Consider the following 17027-nt stretch of genomic DNA (forward strand, 5'->3'; position numbering starts at 1 on the left):
AGAAAGAAAGAATTTTAAAAACCTGAAAAACAAACAAAACAAAGTCTCAGCAAATTACAAAGAGAGGGTAACCTCAAGTTGATAAATGTTTTAGGCAGCTATTTCACCACTGGGACTAAAAGACCTAACCAGAACAATTTTAGAGGAGAAAAAGTTTATTTGGGGGCTCATAGTTTCAGAGTCTCAATCCATATACAGCAGGCTTCATTCCTTGGGGCTCTGGGTGAGGCAGAGCATCATGGTGGAAGAGTGTAGTGGAGGGAAGCAGCCCACCTGATAATCAGAAAGGAGAGAAAGATATCTCCACTTGCCAGATACAAATATATACTCTAAATCCACGGCCCCAATGACCCACCTGTTCTGGCCACACCTCACTTGCCTCTAGTTACAACTCAGTTAATCCCATCAAGGGATGATTCACTGATTGGGTTAAGGCTCTCACAACCTGATCATTTTCCCTCTGAATGCTCTTGCATTGTCTCACACATGAGCTTTGGAGGACACCTCACATCCAAACCATAACAATAATGAACATCAAAAATCCTACAGTTAACATCATACATAAATGGTGAGAAATTTGCTTTCCTTGATTAAAATAAACTAGTATTAGTAACAAGGAAAGGATGCCCCTTCTCACCAGTTTTTCAACATTCTATTAAAAGTTATAGCTAATGCAATAAGACATGAAAAGTATATAGATTGGGAGTGAAGAAATAAAAATGTCTTTATTTCCTAATGACATAATTGTCTTTGTAGAAAATCCAAAAGAATTCACAAAATAGCTCATGAAATTAAATAGTTATGACAAGGTTGCAGGATATAAGGTTAAGTACAAAAGTAAATCGCTTTCCTGTATACTGGGAATGAGCAAGTGAAATTTGAAATTAAAATATATTAACATTTGTACTATCACACCTAAAACCGAAATATTTGTAAAAATCTAACAAAATATGTACAATATCTATATGAGAAAGACTATAAAACTCCAATGGAAGATATCAAAGAATGAAAAAAATGGAGAGATATTCCATCTTCATGAATAGAGACTCAATATTGTCAAGATGTCAGTGTTTCCCAAGTTGATTTATAGATTCAACACAATCCCAATCAAAATCCCACAAGTTATTTTATGGATATCAACAAATTTAGTTTATATGGAGAGGAAAAAAGACTTAATTCAATACTGAAGGAAAACAAAGCCAATGAACTAACACTGCTCAACTTCAAGACTTACTATAAAGCTATAGTAATCAAGACAGCATGACATTGCAGGGAAAAAAAAAGATCAGTGGAACAGAACAGGGAACTCAGGATAGACTCATATAAATATGGTCAAATAGTTTTTTACAGAGAAATAAATATAATCTTCCAAAAAATAGTGCTGGAACAACTAGATATCCATATGCAAAAAATAATGAGAGTGTAGACTTTATATCCTTCACAAAAACTCAAAATGATTATAGACCTAAATGTAAAATGCAAAACTTATAAAACTCATAAAAGATAACATAGGCAAAAACCTAGATAACCTTGGGTATAGCAGTGGCTTTTTATATACAACACCAAAGATTCACTCCATGAAAGAAATAATTTATAAACCAAGTTTCACTGGAGTTTAAAATGAAAGACAACGTAAAGAATATTAGAAAACAGGTCACAGACTGGGAGAAAATATTTTTTAAAAAATCTGACAAAGAACTGTTATACAAAATGTACAGAGATTACTTTAAATTTCACATTAGGGCAACAAACAACACAAGTAAGAAATAGAAAAAAAATCTGAATGGACACTTCACCGAAGAAGTTGTATAGATGGTAAGTAAGTAAAAGAGGTTCAACATGATATGTCATCAGTGAACTTTAAAACAGTGAGATACCACCATATACTTATTAGAACAGCCACAATTCAAAACCCTGACTACACCAAATGCTGACAGGGTAGTGAAGCAATAGGAATTCTTATTCACTGCTGGTGGAAATGTATAATGGTACAGCCATTTTAGAAGACAACTTGGAAGTTTCTTATAAACTAAATTGTTGCCATAATATCCACAGTTATACTCCTTGGTATTTATCAAAGAATTGAAAATGTATTTCTATACAAAAGTCTGCATATGAATGCTTATAACAGCCTTATTCATAATTGCCCAAACGTGGAAGTAGCCAAGATATCTGTCATTGGGTGAATGGGTAATTATATTGTAGTACATCCAGGTAATGAAATATTGTTCATCACCAAAAAGAAATGGTCTGTCAAGCCATGAAAAGACCTGGAGGAAGCTTAAGTGCATTAATAAGTAAAAGAAGTCAATTTGAAAAGACTGCACACTGCATGATTCCAGCTATATGACATTCTGGAAAAGGTCAAACTTTCTGGAAAAGACAGAAAAATGTAGAACACCAAGTGTGAACCCTAATGTAAATTATTGACCTTGGGTAATAATGATGTGCAAATGTATCATGAAATCAACGATCATTGATTTTAACAAATATACCTCATGCAGGATATTGCTAATGGAGGAGTTTTTTGGTTTTTGTGTTTTAATGGGGAAGTATTTGGGAACTCTCTTTCGGCTCAAGTTTGCTATAATCCTAAAAGTGTTCCATAAAATGTCTATTAAAATTTTTATGTTTTAAAAAGATGATGACAAAAGAAAACACATTGAGGCCTAAAGTTACCATGGCTATTTCATAAAGGAGTTTGAGAGACTTTTTCTGGGAATCTACTTTTCATTTTTTTCCCCAAGAGTAAATAGGCAAATTGCTGAACAAATATTATGTTCAGTTTGTTGTCACATAATCATTTATGTATTTTTTTTATTTTCAGAAGAATAAAGTACATCATTCATGGGATACACAATTCTAATAACACTATTTCCAGGAAAGGTTGAGGAAAATGGCCTTATCTTAATGTCAAGTATTTATTGTTTTCATGTTAAATATTAATGAATGCTTTAACAATGCTTTTTAAATGTTATGTTTTGGTAGTATTTGATTTTAAATTTTACTTGATAACCTCTGTTTTGATCTTTTTCAGGTATGCAGTTTTATGTGGCCAGGTATCTGAGTTTGAGGGCTTACAAAACAAATTCAACTATGGATATTGCTTCAAGGTATTTATCAACATTAAAAATGCTGTAATGTAGTTATATGTTTAATTAACAGGTGTAAATCAGATTATTCAACAGATTAAGCTCTGGGAATATTCATGTTGTTTAAATTGTGAGCAGGAAATGAAATGGCACTCTTTAAGCTGTACTGTGACAAAAAAGAATCAAACTATTTGGGCAATTAAATATTATTATTATTCCAAATCCTGGAAATAAGTCACATAGGAAATGAGTGCTATTTTTTTTCAAAGATACAGGGTTAACCTCTTAGTTGTGAGCTAAGTTATCAACATCATAAGTAGACTGGGCGTAATTACAATCTACATATGAACTTGGCAGGAGCAGATAGGGTCCAATATAAAGTTTAAACTTGCAGCAGTAGATGAATAAAATAAGTAATTCACGTACACATCACTTATTATTTGCCTTTAGTTATTATAGCCCAATAAATAACCCCTCAGGGTCATCATTTAATTATATTAATGGTTGGGGTAAGGAAGCCTCTGAGACAACACTCTAAGTCACTTTAGAGTTTACTTTTACTAGGAGTTAGTGCAGTTCCATTCAGTAATATCTGAAACTTAGAAGATGACTTTTCCTTTGGATATTTCTTTCAGGAACATCTAGATATAGCAATCACACTTTTACCTGAAGAACCCTTTGTGTATTACCTCAAGGGAAGATACTGTTACACTGTAAGTTGAATGCCTATATTTATAAATCTTATTTAAATGCACTATGAGTATATGATAGAGAGATAACTTATTCATTATGTTTACTGGGTGCCAATTGTAGGGAGACTATAAAATCAGCATAAATTTTGTATGAGTGCTTATGTTTTTATAATTGTGCATAAATGTATAATTTGTATACTATTTTAAAATTGTAATGCATATGTTATAACTTTAAAACTTGAAATTTGTTTATATATGTATAAACATGCATGATTTTTGCAGTTGTCTCACTTTGTGATCTCTTGGGTTGGCATCAACCACCCATATGCATTCACTTTGTATATAGGAACACTACTTGTGGTTCTGTGGGAAGACTTCTTTTCATCCAGCAGTGTTTATTGAACATAAATTATGTTCTGGCTAACTGACCAAAAGATGAATAGAACACTATGTTTGTTTTCAAGGAGCTTAATTTAGAAGAGATATGAGACAGTGCTCAAAGAAAGCAGCTGGTCAGCCTTAGACCCAGTGTCTAAAATGGCATCATTAGTTTACAGAAGTAACTGAATGTGGAACTATATCTTAACAGGTACATGGAAAAGTTACCATGAAAGGGAAATGCTATTTGTAAGTGTGAACATTAGGGTGGACAAAAGAGGTGACTTTCTTTTTAAGACTGAAAGAGGAATAGAGGTAAAGAAATTTGCTTTTATTGCCCACCCGCTGAAGATTAAATGTATATTTTATAGTTTATTTCTTATTGCCTTAATCCTTAAAACAGTCCTGTAAAGCAATTATTCTTCCAGTTCTAAACAGTTCAGAATTTGAGTCTTTGTGATGTTAAAAACCTCCCCACAGTCCTAACTAATTAGTCTTTGAAAAAGCCAACATTGAAATTAAAATTTGCTTAATTCCCAAAATCACATTCTTTATATTATGTAACATAGGAAGGAAACTTACATTTTAATAAAGAAAAAGGAAAAAAAGTAAATAACCCATTTTTCCCATTTTAGCCTAGTTGTGAGACTGCAGAGTCAAATAGAATGATTTTTAGCACTCATGTTTTTATAATCAATATAATGTTCGAAAACACAGGATGATGTCTCCATTCCCTGTAGTACTGCACTATTAAATATACCATTCTTTTGCTAGGCTGTACTGGCTTTCAACAACTCACATTTTTATTTACTATTTACTTTCAATTGATCCTAAGTTATCTGAAATCTCCTTAAGTAGAAAACCTACATTTTACACTTCTTGATATCCTTTTCATCATCAAGCTCAGTTCTTCACACTTAAGCTTCTGTACAAGTATTTGTTTTTGAATAATTGATTGATTCACTTTGTATATAGGAACATTACTTGTGGTTCTGTGGGAAGACTTCTTTTCATCTAGCAGTGTTAATTAAAAGTAGAGAAAAAATACTGAGAACCAAGAATATTTAAAAGCAATAGTAATAAGGCTAATATTTTCATGGTTCTTATAAGCATTTTATACATTTAAAAATAATTTATTTATTTTAGCTTATTTATTTCTTCCAACACCCTGTAAGGTAATTGATTTGCCCAGGGCCACTTAGCTAATAAGTGATACAGAATAGGATTTGAACAGAGGCAGTTTGTTCCCAAAGTCTTTGCTTTTTAGTAGTATGTTCTCCTACAAATTGTAAGTACAGGTGATAAATATGAGTTGTGCAAGAAAGAAGTTGGAATTCATTCCAGCAGGGGAAATAGAAGTGTGAATAAATGTATAAAGATCATTTCTAGCATATATAGACTAGAGAACTTAAAACTTTCTGGCCACAAAATATCTTAAAGTATGTATATGTGCCGTGTGTCTGTGCGTGTGTGTGTGTGTGTGTGTGTGTGTGTGTGTGTGTGTGTTTCTAATCAAATCAGTAAAAGAAAAAGAAAGAAAGAGAGAAAGGTAAGGGGAAAGGGAAAGGAAGATCCAGGGGCCAAGAACACCAGCTCTGAGGACAGGTAAAGCAGCCATGAAACCACCTGATACCCAAAAGTATTTTTTAAGCCTGGTGAGCAGATCTTTGTTGGGGATTGAGGGACTGTGGGCCTAAACAGAGCAGAAAGTATATGAAGAGTACCACAGTTTATCTAAGACTCAAAATATACTTTTTCCTAGGGAAAATAAAAAAGTGAACATGAATAAAATTCAGCAGAAGCAGAAGCAGAAGCTTATAGCAATGACTATTCATTCTCAGTCTTGACAAGGGGGCAGAGGGAAGGGAAGGAAGGAAACTCCTGAGACTTACAAGCCATTGACCCAACCTCACATGAGTCTGGGGCTTGAATGTACAAAATTTGTTTAGGCTTAAAAACCCAAGAAAGAAACTTTAATTCAAAACAAGCCCTGATCCATATGCCAATGACAGAAGCAAATTCTGTTCCTTCCTGAAAATTGTACTTTCACAGAGACTTTGTAAAACTTTCACACAAAGTGTCCCAACAATGATGAGCTCACAGTCAAAAATTATAGACTATAAAAGGAAATAAGCCAAGAAGAATAACAATCAATGGAAACAAAACAAAACAAAAACCAAACAAACAAACAAACCAGAACAGAAGTAGATCTAAAAGGACTTCAGATTTTGGAAACATAGAATACAGGATATTAATCAGCAATGTACAGTGTATTCTTTTTAAATACAGTGTATTATTTTTAAATAAGAAGAATTAAAGGGAAAATGGATGCTCAGCTTTAGTAAAATTCAAAGCTATTTTCTGAGTATAAGCTGGGTTAGTTTATGGCTTTGCAATAAGACAAGCTAGAACTCACTAAAGAACTTGATAAATCTTTTCTCTTACTCTAGGATAGGAAGTTTGTATAACATTACTTCTTCTAATTATAGCATTTCATCCAACACTGGATGTTTAATTTTATCCATAAAATTAAATGAAAAATGAGTAAATTAAAAGTATTTCCTAATGCACTAAAAATGCATATATTTGTTTTCTAGATCAAATTTCAATTTAATCACTTTATAAATAAATGTTATGGAGTGGCAGGTAAACACATTAAAAGATAATTATTATTAGTTCTTGGAAAATAGAGAACCTCTATATACTCACTTAAAGGATTCAAATTAAAAATTCAGGCAATAGCAAGTGTTGGCAAGGATATAGAGCAACTAGAACTCTCACATATTGTGGTGGGAATATATGAATAATAAATAAATTCATGAATGAATGGTAGAGCAATTTTTAGGTATTTAATAAGACAAATGAAAATATATATTCATAAAAGACTAATACATGAATGTTCACAGCAGCTTTAGCAGCATAACAACATGGATGAATCTTCAAAGAATTATGCCAAATAGACTCATTAAAGAGTATATAATATATATTCCATTGGTGTGAAATTCTTGAAAAGACAAACTGTAGTCATAGATCAGTAGTTGCCTTGCGGCAGGAACGGGGTAAGGAGATTGACTGCAAAGGGGCATGAGAGAGCTTTTGGGGATGATGGAAGTGTCCTATATATTGATTGTTTTGGTGATTTAGGATTATATACATTTAGCAGAACTCATTGAGTGATAGACCTATAATAGATGAAATTTTAGTTTATTTAGATTATACTGTAATAAAGCTGATTTCATTTTTCATTTTTTTTTAATTTATAATTCTTGTTGTTTGTATTTTGTTTTTGTTTTGTTTGGGTACTGAGAATTGAACTCAAGGGTGCTTTACCACTGAGTTACATTCCCAGTAATTTTTGTTTTATATTTTGATTCAAGGTCTCGTTAAGTTGCCAAGACTGGCCTCAAATTTGCAATCTTCCTTCCTCAGCATCCCAAGTCACAGGGGAGGCTGTGAGCCACCACTTTTAAAGCTAATTTTAGAAACACATGTGATCATAAATTGTAGAAATTAAACCCGTGCAAAAATATATCAAATAGCAATCAAAATAAAACTGCTAAACATGCATGTGCATACACACACCATATAAATTTTAAGGCAAAATTATATCTAGAGATAAAAAAGGATAACTATACAATAATAAAAAGTTCAATTCACCAAGAATTTCTAAACTAGTATGTTCATAATAACAGCCTCAAAATTATAAAATAAAAGCTGACCAAATTATAAAGATAAATATACAAACTTACCATCTATTGGTAGACTTCATCTACCTCTTTTGTTAATAGAACAAGAACACACTCATAAACATTAGAATTTATGCATATTAAACCTCACATTTTAAAAGTTATTTAATGGACTGATTTCTGTTACTCTAATTAACTTGGATGAAATTTTAAAACCATAATATTAAGTGAGAAAAACCACATCATAAAAGGAAATAAACAGTATAATATCATTTTTTACAAACTTCAAATCAAGTGAAATAAGCATATCAATAAGTAAAATTATATTGAAATGCAAATAATTTTTAAGTAGAGGGTAATGATTACCTAGAAATCTAGAAGATGGGAATAAGAAAGAAGTTGTTCAATGGAGTTTAGGAATTATCAGCTACATCAATACCCTTCAAGTATTCATTTCTGAACGAGCTTAATCTTTAGTTACAAACATCTAATATCCATATTTGAAAAAATGAAAAACTTTTAAGAGAAAGCAAAAACTATATGGAGTATAAAATTAGTTTGTTTGGTTATTGGTTTAAATAAGTATACCGGACCCTCCCTCTGCACCATTTCTGAGTTGAGGTTCCTTATTCTATTTCCATTCTGAAATACTGCTTCTGATTCAGGAGGCAGGTTGGCAGCTAAGAATAGGCAGAAAAAAAGTAAGGCTGAGCTTTATAGCTAGTAAGTGCTAGGCAAAGAAGTACTCTGCACTTATATCAGAGTCACAAATCAGATGAACAAAGAGGATTGGATATTATTCTTCAATCTATATGAGTATTCCAAGCTGGTTTCAAAACCAGTGCTTCTGGAGCTCATGGCTTGTTAGGATTATGAAAAGAGGCTTGGGATGTTGCTCTGGGGTAGAGCACTTGCCTATTATGCATCAGGCCCTGGGTTTAATCCCCAGTGCCTGTCCAAAAATAATTATTGGAAAGGGAAGCAAAATTAATATTAATATCAGAAGTGTGATATCTCTCATGTGTTATTTATGGGTATTTTTATTTATAAGTACATACATATACATACATACATATAACTGGGGAGAGATTAACCATTCAAAAGGTGAACAACTTTTGAGAGTAATGTTCTGTACTTGCAGATCTCAAAACTCAGCTGGATTGAGAAAAAGATGGCTGCTACTCTGTTTGGAAAAATACCATCTTCAAATGTACAAGAAGCTTTGCACAACTTCCTTAAGGTATATTTTATCTATCTGTTATTTTGGTATCAAATTGGCTGCCATCTGTACCAGTCCCTGTGATCCTTGTTGTCAAGAAAGTCTTCCTCTTCTCCACGTGTAGATCTCCAAATGAAGCTTCAGTTTGAATCCTAGACTTGGCATGTTCTATTTTTAAGCCTTTCATGGTACAAGTTACATTTCTACTCAAACTTCTAAAGCAGCTGCATATACCCTAGATCCTGGTAATGACAAGCTGCTTTTAAAAAATAATTTAGCAGCTTAAATGAAGGTTGAAGTAGAGCAGCCTTTACTACCAAATCCAGAAGCAGCTCCCCAAATCATGTGAGCATGTGCAGAAGCAGTCATACCTGATTATCAGACTTGTTTCCGGTACTCCCGGTGAGCCTAATATAGAACCAGTTTCATCTCAAAGCACTAAAAGATACCAAAAGGAAGTTATTTTTAATAACCACCTTCTAAGCTGCAGACACACTTCTATGGAGGATTCTCGGGGCATCAGATCCGACCAGTATTTTTATTCCAGTATTACAATACATTATTGCTATGCTAATACAAATTTAAATAGTATGTAAATATGAACATATGTTAATAAATGTGTAATATATCCACCCATATAATCAACTTTCTATAGGACTAATCCTTTGCCTTTCTTCGGAGCAAATTATAAAATCTTATAGTTACAGGTTGAGCATCCCTAATTTAAAACTCAAGAGTTCCAAAATGATGCAAAATCCAAAATTTTTGAGCACCATCATATCATTTCTCAAAAAGTTTCAGATTTTGGAGCATTAGGCATTTGGAGTTTCTGGATTATGGATACTCTACTAGAAGGTAAAGTCTATACACATTTTCCAAAATTTAATAAAGAATTCAAAGCTAAAACACTCCTGGTCCTATGCACTTTAAATATGGGATACTCGGCCTGTACTAAATGTTGTTTCTTTCTCCACCAACCTAATTCAGGATTTATAAAAATATAAGTAAAACCAGGCTCTCAATTGTATTGTCCAGTGCCAGTATTTGCATTGTATTTTAGAGATATATTTTGTAAAATAGAAAGGGAATTTAGACATCAGGAGTCTGAGGTGGCAAATAGGCTTTCTTTCTCTTGCCATCTCTGACCAATGGCCAGTGGCTACCTGGAGGGCTTTGTGAAAAAGTAAGTGTTCTGAGATCAAATACAAGCCAAACAAAGAGAGTATAGTAAATAAAAGCACACTGACCTACTCTTTTATTTTTTATTTAAGTGATCTTTTTGTTTTATGAAAAGGGAATCAAGGAACAACTAATTTGTCCAGTTTCACACAATGACAATTGAAGACTTGATTTAATATATGAATGAAGTCAAAGAGTACAACATCTTCATTTCTTTCATATTTTTATATCACTGAGAATTAGTTCTTTCATTTTAAATTCTATAAGAATATGTATCATGGTAGATTTAAGATAGATGATTTATACAAAAGATGCCAAGTTAATTAGAAAAAAATGTATTTGAAATTAAAACTCATTTCCTCATAATATCACAGTTATGATTGGAAATTAGATTTTCATAACACTGTAAAAAAGTTCTTAGAAGATGCTAATATGCCTGAAATAATACACAGATAAAATCAAACATGGTTATCAGCACAATAACATAGAGATAAGTAGTACAGATTCTGGAACTAGAGTACCTGGTTCAATCAGTTCTACCACTTATGGGCTGATTAACATTGGGCAAATTATTAAACCTCTGTCTCTTTCAATTTAATCAATAGCATGGAGATAATAGTACCTACCTCATAGTGGTGTTGTGAGGATTAAATACATTCATAAGAGTAAATTGCTTAGAGTGTGTCTAGCACCTAGTATGTGCTTAATTTACTAAAAAAAAATTATCAGAACTTTAACCTTATTAAAAATTTAAACATCTTGGAAAACTATCTTGGGAACCCTACCATTTGATCATTATTTAGATTCTATATGAAAATGTGTTCTATAGTGTTTATCAAAAAGAAGGGAGAAAGCACAAGGAATGCTTCTCTCCATATTTACTTCAACAGCTGAGGGTACTGAAGAGCAAGTGCTGAGGGGTGAGGCTATGAAGGAAAGAAGAAACTTGTCCTGGGAGTGGACGGGAGGACAAAGAAATAGCACAGGCCTTGGATTCTACACCCAAGGAGAGTCTGCAACCCCTGGTTCCCACAGGAGCCCATGTTGTTGGAATTCCTGTTCCCAATCCATTCCTCCACAGAAAGTTCACAGGTTCCAGGAATGGGTCTCCAGAGCCACCCAATAGGGTGCAGTAGAGGTCAAGAACACTGACTTAGAGTCAGACAAATGAAGCTAGGACTCAAGCATTTTCCTGTCTGTATGATCTGAAACACATTTTTCAAATTTCTCCTACTCTCAAATTCTTCATCTGTTAAGTGGGCATGGTAATACCTACTTTTTATGGTTTGTGTAAGGACATAAAATAATAATCTAATGATCTTGGCCCAGGGTCTAGCATGTTAAAGGTTCTAACCAAATAGAAATATCAGCTACAGTTATTTTACTCTCATAATGGGAAATCTGATCCTCCTCAGCTTCCAAGAATCTTAGACTGATCATCATCTGTGAATCCGTTATGGGAATTCTTTCAAGCTGTAGAATGTTTCCCACCTCATCCAAAATTCTGGCATGATTCTCTGGGGCAGTGATTCATACCCTGGGCAATGCATTAGAATCACCTGAGAGCTTTGAAATATGTATCCAATGCCATTACTCAGACTATTAGTTTCAGAATCACTGGCTATGTCAAGATATGGTTTATAGACAATAAATCACATTCATTTTAAGTATACAGTTCAGAGAAGTTTGACAAATTTTTATCCCCATATAGCCATCACCATTTTAAAAATTGGTATTTTCATCACCCTAGTGAGTTATCTTTTACACTTTGCTGTCAGTTTTCTTATTCCCCACCAAGGTAACCACTAATCTGCTCATACAACTTGTACTTTTGTGTATATCTGGCTTCTTTCACTCAACGTATTTTTAGATTCATTCATTTTATTGAGTTTATCAGTAAATCTTTTCATTGCAGAGTAATATTCCATTATGTAGATATACCACAACCTGTTTATACATTCACTTATTGGTCAATATTTGCCTTGTTTCCAGTTTGGGCCTATTATGAATAAGGCTTCTGTAAGTTTTCGTTTATAAGCTTTTGTATAGACATGTTTTTATTTTTCTGGGGTATGTACCTGGGGGTAGAATTGTTGGATCATATGGTTTTACAACTTGACCAGTTTTTTTAAAGCTTTCAAGGTGATGTCAGTAGCAACCTATAGGAGGGTTGGGAATTACTAAACTAGAGGGTGAATACATATAGGGAGATGTGGCAATATTGGTGAACAGTATGTGAAACATGATTTCACATACTTTTTGCAATCATATAATCCATGAGTCTTTATTAGTTGTTTTACCAGCTATAGAGCTTTCTTCTATGTCCTGATATGGTATAAGGCAACTTCCTGAAATTATGAGATGTTTTAAAGCAAAATTTATTTACTCAACAGTGTTTATTAAGCACATAGTGCTTAACACATTAGACAAACACACTAATGTCAAACACAGTTAGATGCAAGAAATACAGAAATGACCAACACAGTTCCTGCCCTCAAGGAACTTGGACAGCCAGGTAAACATGTACAGCAGTCTTTGCCAAGTGTTGTAATAAAGAGTGTTATCAGAGCCTCTTTAGAAACTGCCCCTTAATTAGAACATAATACTAAATGTTGTTGCCCTTCTTGTAATTCATCTAAGGGCTTTAGTAAATGGTTAGAATCTCTTCCAGTTTAGGAATTCAGTGTTGCCAATAGTCTGTATTCCTTTGGGTTTCATTTGTTTTTAGCTATGAGAACAAAAAGAAGTACTTCAATTTCTAATCACTTTGGCTAATTAAACACAGGTGTTAAAGTAAAGTATGCAGAATTAAAACACCAGCATTGAAGAAATAAACTGCCTACGTGCATACTGTTAGGACTAGTGTTTCAATCCCAGATGGGATTGGACAGAGCTGGCACAACTACTGAACATAGAAGCAGGTACAGTTGGACAAAGTTCATTCTATCCTTGTTAGGATGGCTCAAGAAATGTATTTACTAAACTAGAAATGTTGAAGTGAAAATAATTAGACAAGAGAAGAAGCAGGAGAACCAGAATCCATCAGCACCACAGATGGCTCTACATTCAAAGTTCAGGCTAAAACTGAAATGACAACTTCCTTTAATCTGTTGGTCTCCCTTCTACACAGGTCCACACATTGGTCAACTACTTGATCTTTAAAAATTGTACCCAGGCTGAGTTCCCAGCCCGGGAGATACGGTCCTCCTCCTCCTTTTGGAATAAAGTGTCTTTTACAAGGAATATGCTCTGTTAAGATATTGCAGAACCCTTCAGCACCCTAACTTGGTCACACACACACACACACACACACACACCTTCTTCAACTCAGCAATTCAACTTCTAGAAGTCTCTTCTATAGACATAATCACACATGTACATAAGCACATGGGTACAAGTATGCTCACTGATTGTTATTGGGGATAATAGAGAATAAATCTAAATGTCTACTGGGGAATCCTTCATTTAATTAAGGCATATCCACAGTATGAACAATGGAGTGGGTCTGTATATACTAACATTAAAATGTGTCTGATACTTGTAGGTAAAATAAAGTTTTGAACTCATGTGCAGAAAATGATCCCATTTTAAATTTTCTTTCAAAAACCGTTGTTTTTTTTCCCCCTCTACTTAACAGAAGGTCTGGTAGGATGCATGTCCTACTTATGTAGGTAGTCTACTATTAGGACTAGTGTTTCAAGAATCTGTTTTTCCTTCAAAAGGACTTGCTGTGAATGGACTTCAAGTATTATCCAACTCATATAGAATGTGTTGAAATCATAAAAAGTTAAATATTAATCTCACGGAAGATGCTTGCCATTGTTACCAATCATGCTCTTCTCTCATTACCTAAAGTGTGTGAAATGTATAGGACCTGCCTTGCAGTGAATATATCACCAGTTGTTTTTGTTGTTGAAAGGAAAAAAGAAAGCATAGACAAAAAAGAGTGAAGGCAATGATTATGTTAAGGAATTTCAAAACTTAAAGTGTTTCAATGCTTTGTCAGCTTTATGACCATACTAATCAATTTCATTTTAATGGTTAAATGCAAAAGCTATGTTTATGCCCAAAAGACACTTAAATTGATAAGATGATTCAAATGTGAACAACCAGCCTAAGTTCTTAGAGCAGTTATGTTAATAATCTTACTTATTGAAATATATCCTCATCACTTGTGGCTGCTGTTGTGATACTGTCCTGTTATCCTCTTATCTGTTTTCTCTTAAATTAGGCTGAAGACCTACACCCTGGTTACTCTGTGCCCAATTATATGTATTTGGCCAAGGTAATGAAGAACACTATTTAAAGATCACTTTGAATCCATTACATAAAAATGCAATTACCTTTAAAATATCTTTTTTCATTTCCAGTGTTATATAGATCTTCATGAAAATCAGAATGCTTGGAAGGTCTGTCATTTGGCATTATTACTTCCTGTTGTTACCAAAGAGGTAAGTCTAGTGACAATGAGTGATGGTGTCTTATTAGTACTATTCAAGCTTAAAATAAGAACAGTTGACTTAGTATATTTAGAGTTTTCTTTATTTATTAAATTTGAAAAAAATTAAAAATAAAAATAAATTTGACATTTTTAGCCTTATTGAGGTATAATTGGCATATACAAGTATTTGTATGTAAGGTGTACAACTTGATGTTTTGATATATGTGTAACTATGAAGTGATTGCCACATTGAAGCTGATATTTCCATCGCCATACAGTTACCTTTTTTTTTATTGTTTAAAATACTTAAGATGTTCTCTCTTAGCAAATTTCAAGCATACCCTACAATATTATTAACTACAGTCACCAGGCTGTGCCTAAGATCTCCAGAACTTATTCACTTTCCAACTGAAAGTTTGTACCTTTTGACCATCCCAGAGGAAACAGGGAGATGCTGACAATCACTCTTACATTTTCTGCTTCTGTGATGGCATTTTCTTTAACACTAAGACATTTTGACCTGGATTTTACATGTACTGTGAAGTTTTAAAATTTGCAATAGTTCTGAAAAATAACTATCACTAGAAGACCACTTGAATCTTTTAAGGGACATGAAAGTCATGGGCTAGCAGATAAAACATCCTGATGCTTGCTAGGTGTAAAACTACAGAGAATGGATCAAGCCCCACTGGGAAGGAGGGCAGACAGCACATGAGCTAGCGATCAAACTGTGTAGGCAGCAAACAAACTTAGAGCGCAGTGAGATTATCCAAGGCCCTCAAAAGGATTAAAGGTGTATATTAACATTTTCTTTGTTTTTTGACACCTTCCATTAATGTAAAAGTAACTACTGCATTGCCTCTTGACCTTTTATCCTAAAATTCAGACTTCTAGGTATGCTATGTGGTTTAGGCATGCTTCAGGATTCACAGTTCAGTCTCTGCTTCTCTGAGTCATTGCCTGGTGTTGTGGGAACAGATGGAAATAGGTAAAAGTATTCTTGCTCCCTTCTCATACCACCAACATCATCATCCTCTGATTCATATAAAAAAAAAAAAAAAGAACTGTCTCTGGAAAAACTTTGCTCTTCTGTGTTGAAGGAGTGCAGGTTCCACTGTTGGTTGTGATCTGGAATGTAAACAAGTAAGACTCCTGTTGCCCTCTAGGAGCTTGTGGCCTGAGAGAACATATGGTGTACATCCAAGTGACTGAGGTTTAAAGTAGAAGGCATGAAGTGCTAAGAGAGGTACAAATAATTGGTTATGAAAAGTTTGAAAATGGGAAAATTATTTCTCCTAGAAGAGGTTAGGTGACATTAGAGGTGGTTTTTAAAAGGTTTGTGTAATGGGGAAGTGTGAGTAAAGCATGTTGCATGTCATGAAAGAGGCACAGAAGTGAGAAAGCAAAGATTTGTTTGCTTCCTGGGGTGGAAGGAGTGCTCAGGGCATTTGTAGGAAATGAGGCTGAAAATGGGAAGTGACACAAGATCTGCCAAGGAACCTTAGGGTTGGGGGATGTCTATGTCTCTAAAGAGGATCACTGAGTCCCTTCCACAGACCCATGAGCAAGGTCCTGGGCTGCAGATATATATTTTCTGGATATTAGGAATTCCCAAAGGGGTTGATTGCCCTTCTAACTCAAATCCCTTATTAGGTTCCATAAGTTAATAGGAGGTACAAAATGGTACAATCTCAGTAGCAGTTTTCCAGAAGACAAAGTTTTAGGTAATTTTTTTCAGCAGAAATCAGATTTTTGTCCCTCTAGTTGCTTGATATGTGTTGGTGATGGGAACCCTACTGTCTTTCACGTTTTTCCTGAATGATGTCAGTTACATACAATCATTCATTCATATTATAATGTAATATTAGAATACAGTATGATAATGCTATATAATACCTAGTTTGACTTACAAATTTTATGCATGAAATTTAGAGCTCTCACAGGAGGCTAAATATTGACATTGCTCAGAGTTTGGTCCTTGATCTGTAAGTCTCTTGTCTTCTCTCCTATTTCTTCCTCTCCCCATGCCCAAGCCTGTCCTCCATGGCTTCAAGTGCCATACGTATGCCAGGGGTCCTCAAATTTCTATCTCTAGACCTCTCTTCTGAGCTCTAGTACAACTTCCTACTTGACATCTCCACTCGGATGGCCTCAGACCTCTCACACTCAACTCACCATCAGGCCTTCGCATCTTCTGTTCCTCCACCTTCCTCCTTAGTAAGTAGTACCTCCATCCACCCAAAAGGGAAACCTGAAAATCATTCTTAATGCCTCCTTCTCCTACCACCCCCCCAAGCACAGACATATCCCCTGGCACCAAGTTCTCAGAATTCCTCTTTT

The 17027-nt window shown here is 34.2% G+C and overlaps 1 protein-coding gene across 4 annotated transcripts in view; it reads left to right on the plus strand.

Moving 5' to 3' along the window:
- Positions 1 to 17027, plus strand: part of Rmdn2 (regulator of microtubule dynamics 2) — an 87516-nt gene that overhangs the window by 63318 nt on the left and 7171 nt on the right. For all 4 annotated transcript variants that reach the window (XM_071601505.1, XM_071601506.1, XM_027933484.3 and 1 more), the window contains exons 6-10: positions 3038 to 3113; positions 3728 to 3805; positions 8990 to 9088; positions 14478 to 14531; positions 14617 to 14697. In XM_071601505.1, coding sequence (XP_071457606.1) covers positions 3038 to 3113; positions 3728 to 3805; positions 8990 to 9088; positions 14478 to 14531; positions 14617 to 14697 — 388 coding nt within the window. The remainder of the gene's footprint in view (positions 1 to 3037; positions 3114 to 3727; positions 3806 to 8989; positions 9089 to 14477; positions 14532 to 14616; positions 14698 to 17027) is intronic.

This window comes from Marmota flaviventris, chromosome 14 (genome assembly GCF_047511675.1).
Source record: "Marmota flaviventris isolate mMarFla1 chromosome 14, mMarFla1.hap1, whole genome shotgun sequence".
Taxonomy (NCBI): domain Eukaryota; kingdom Metazoa; phylum Chordata; class Mammalia; order Rodentia; family Sciuridae; genus Marmota; species Marmota flaviventris.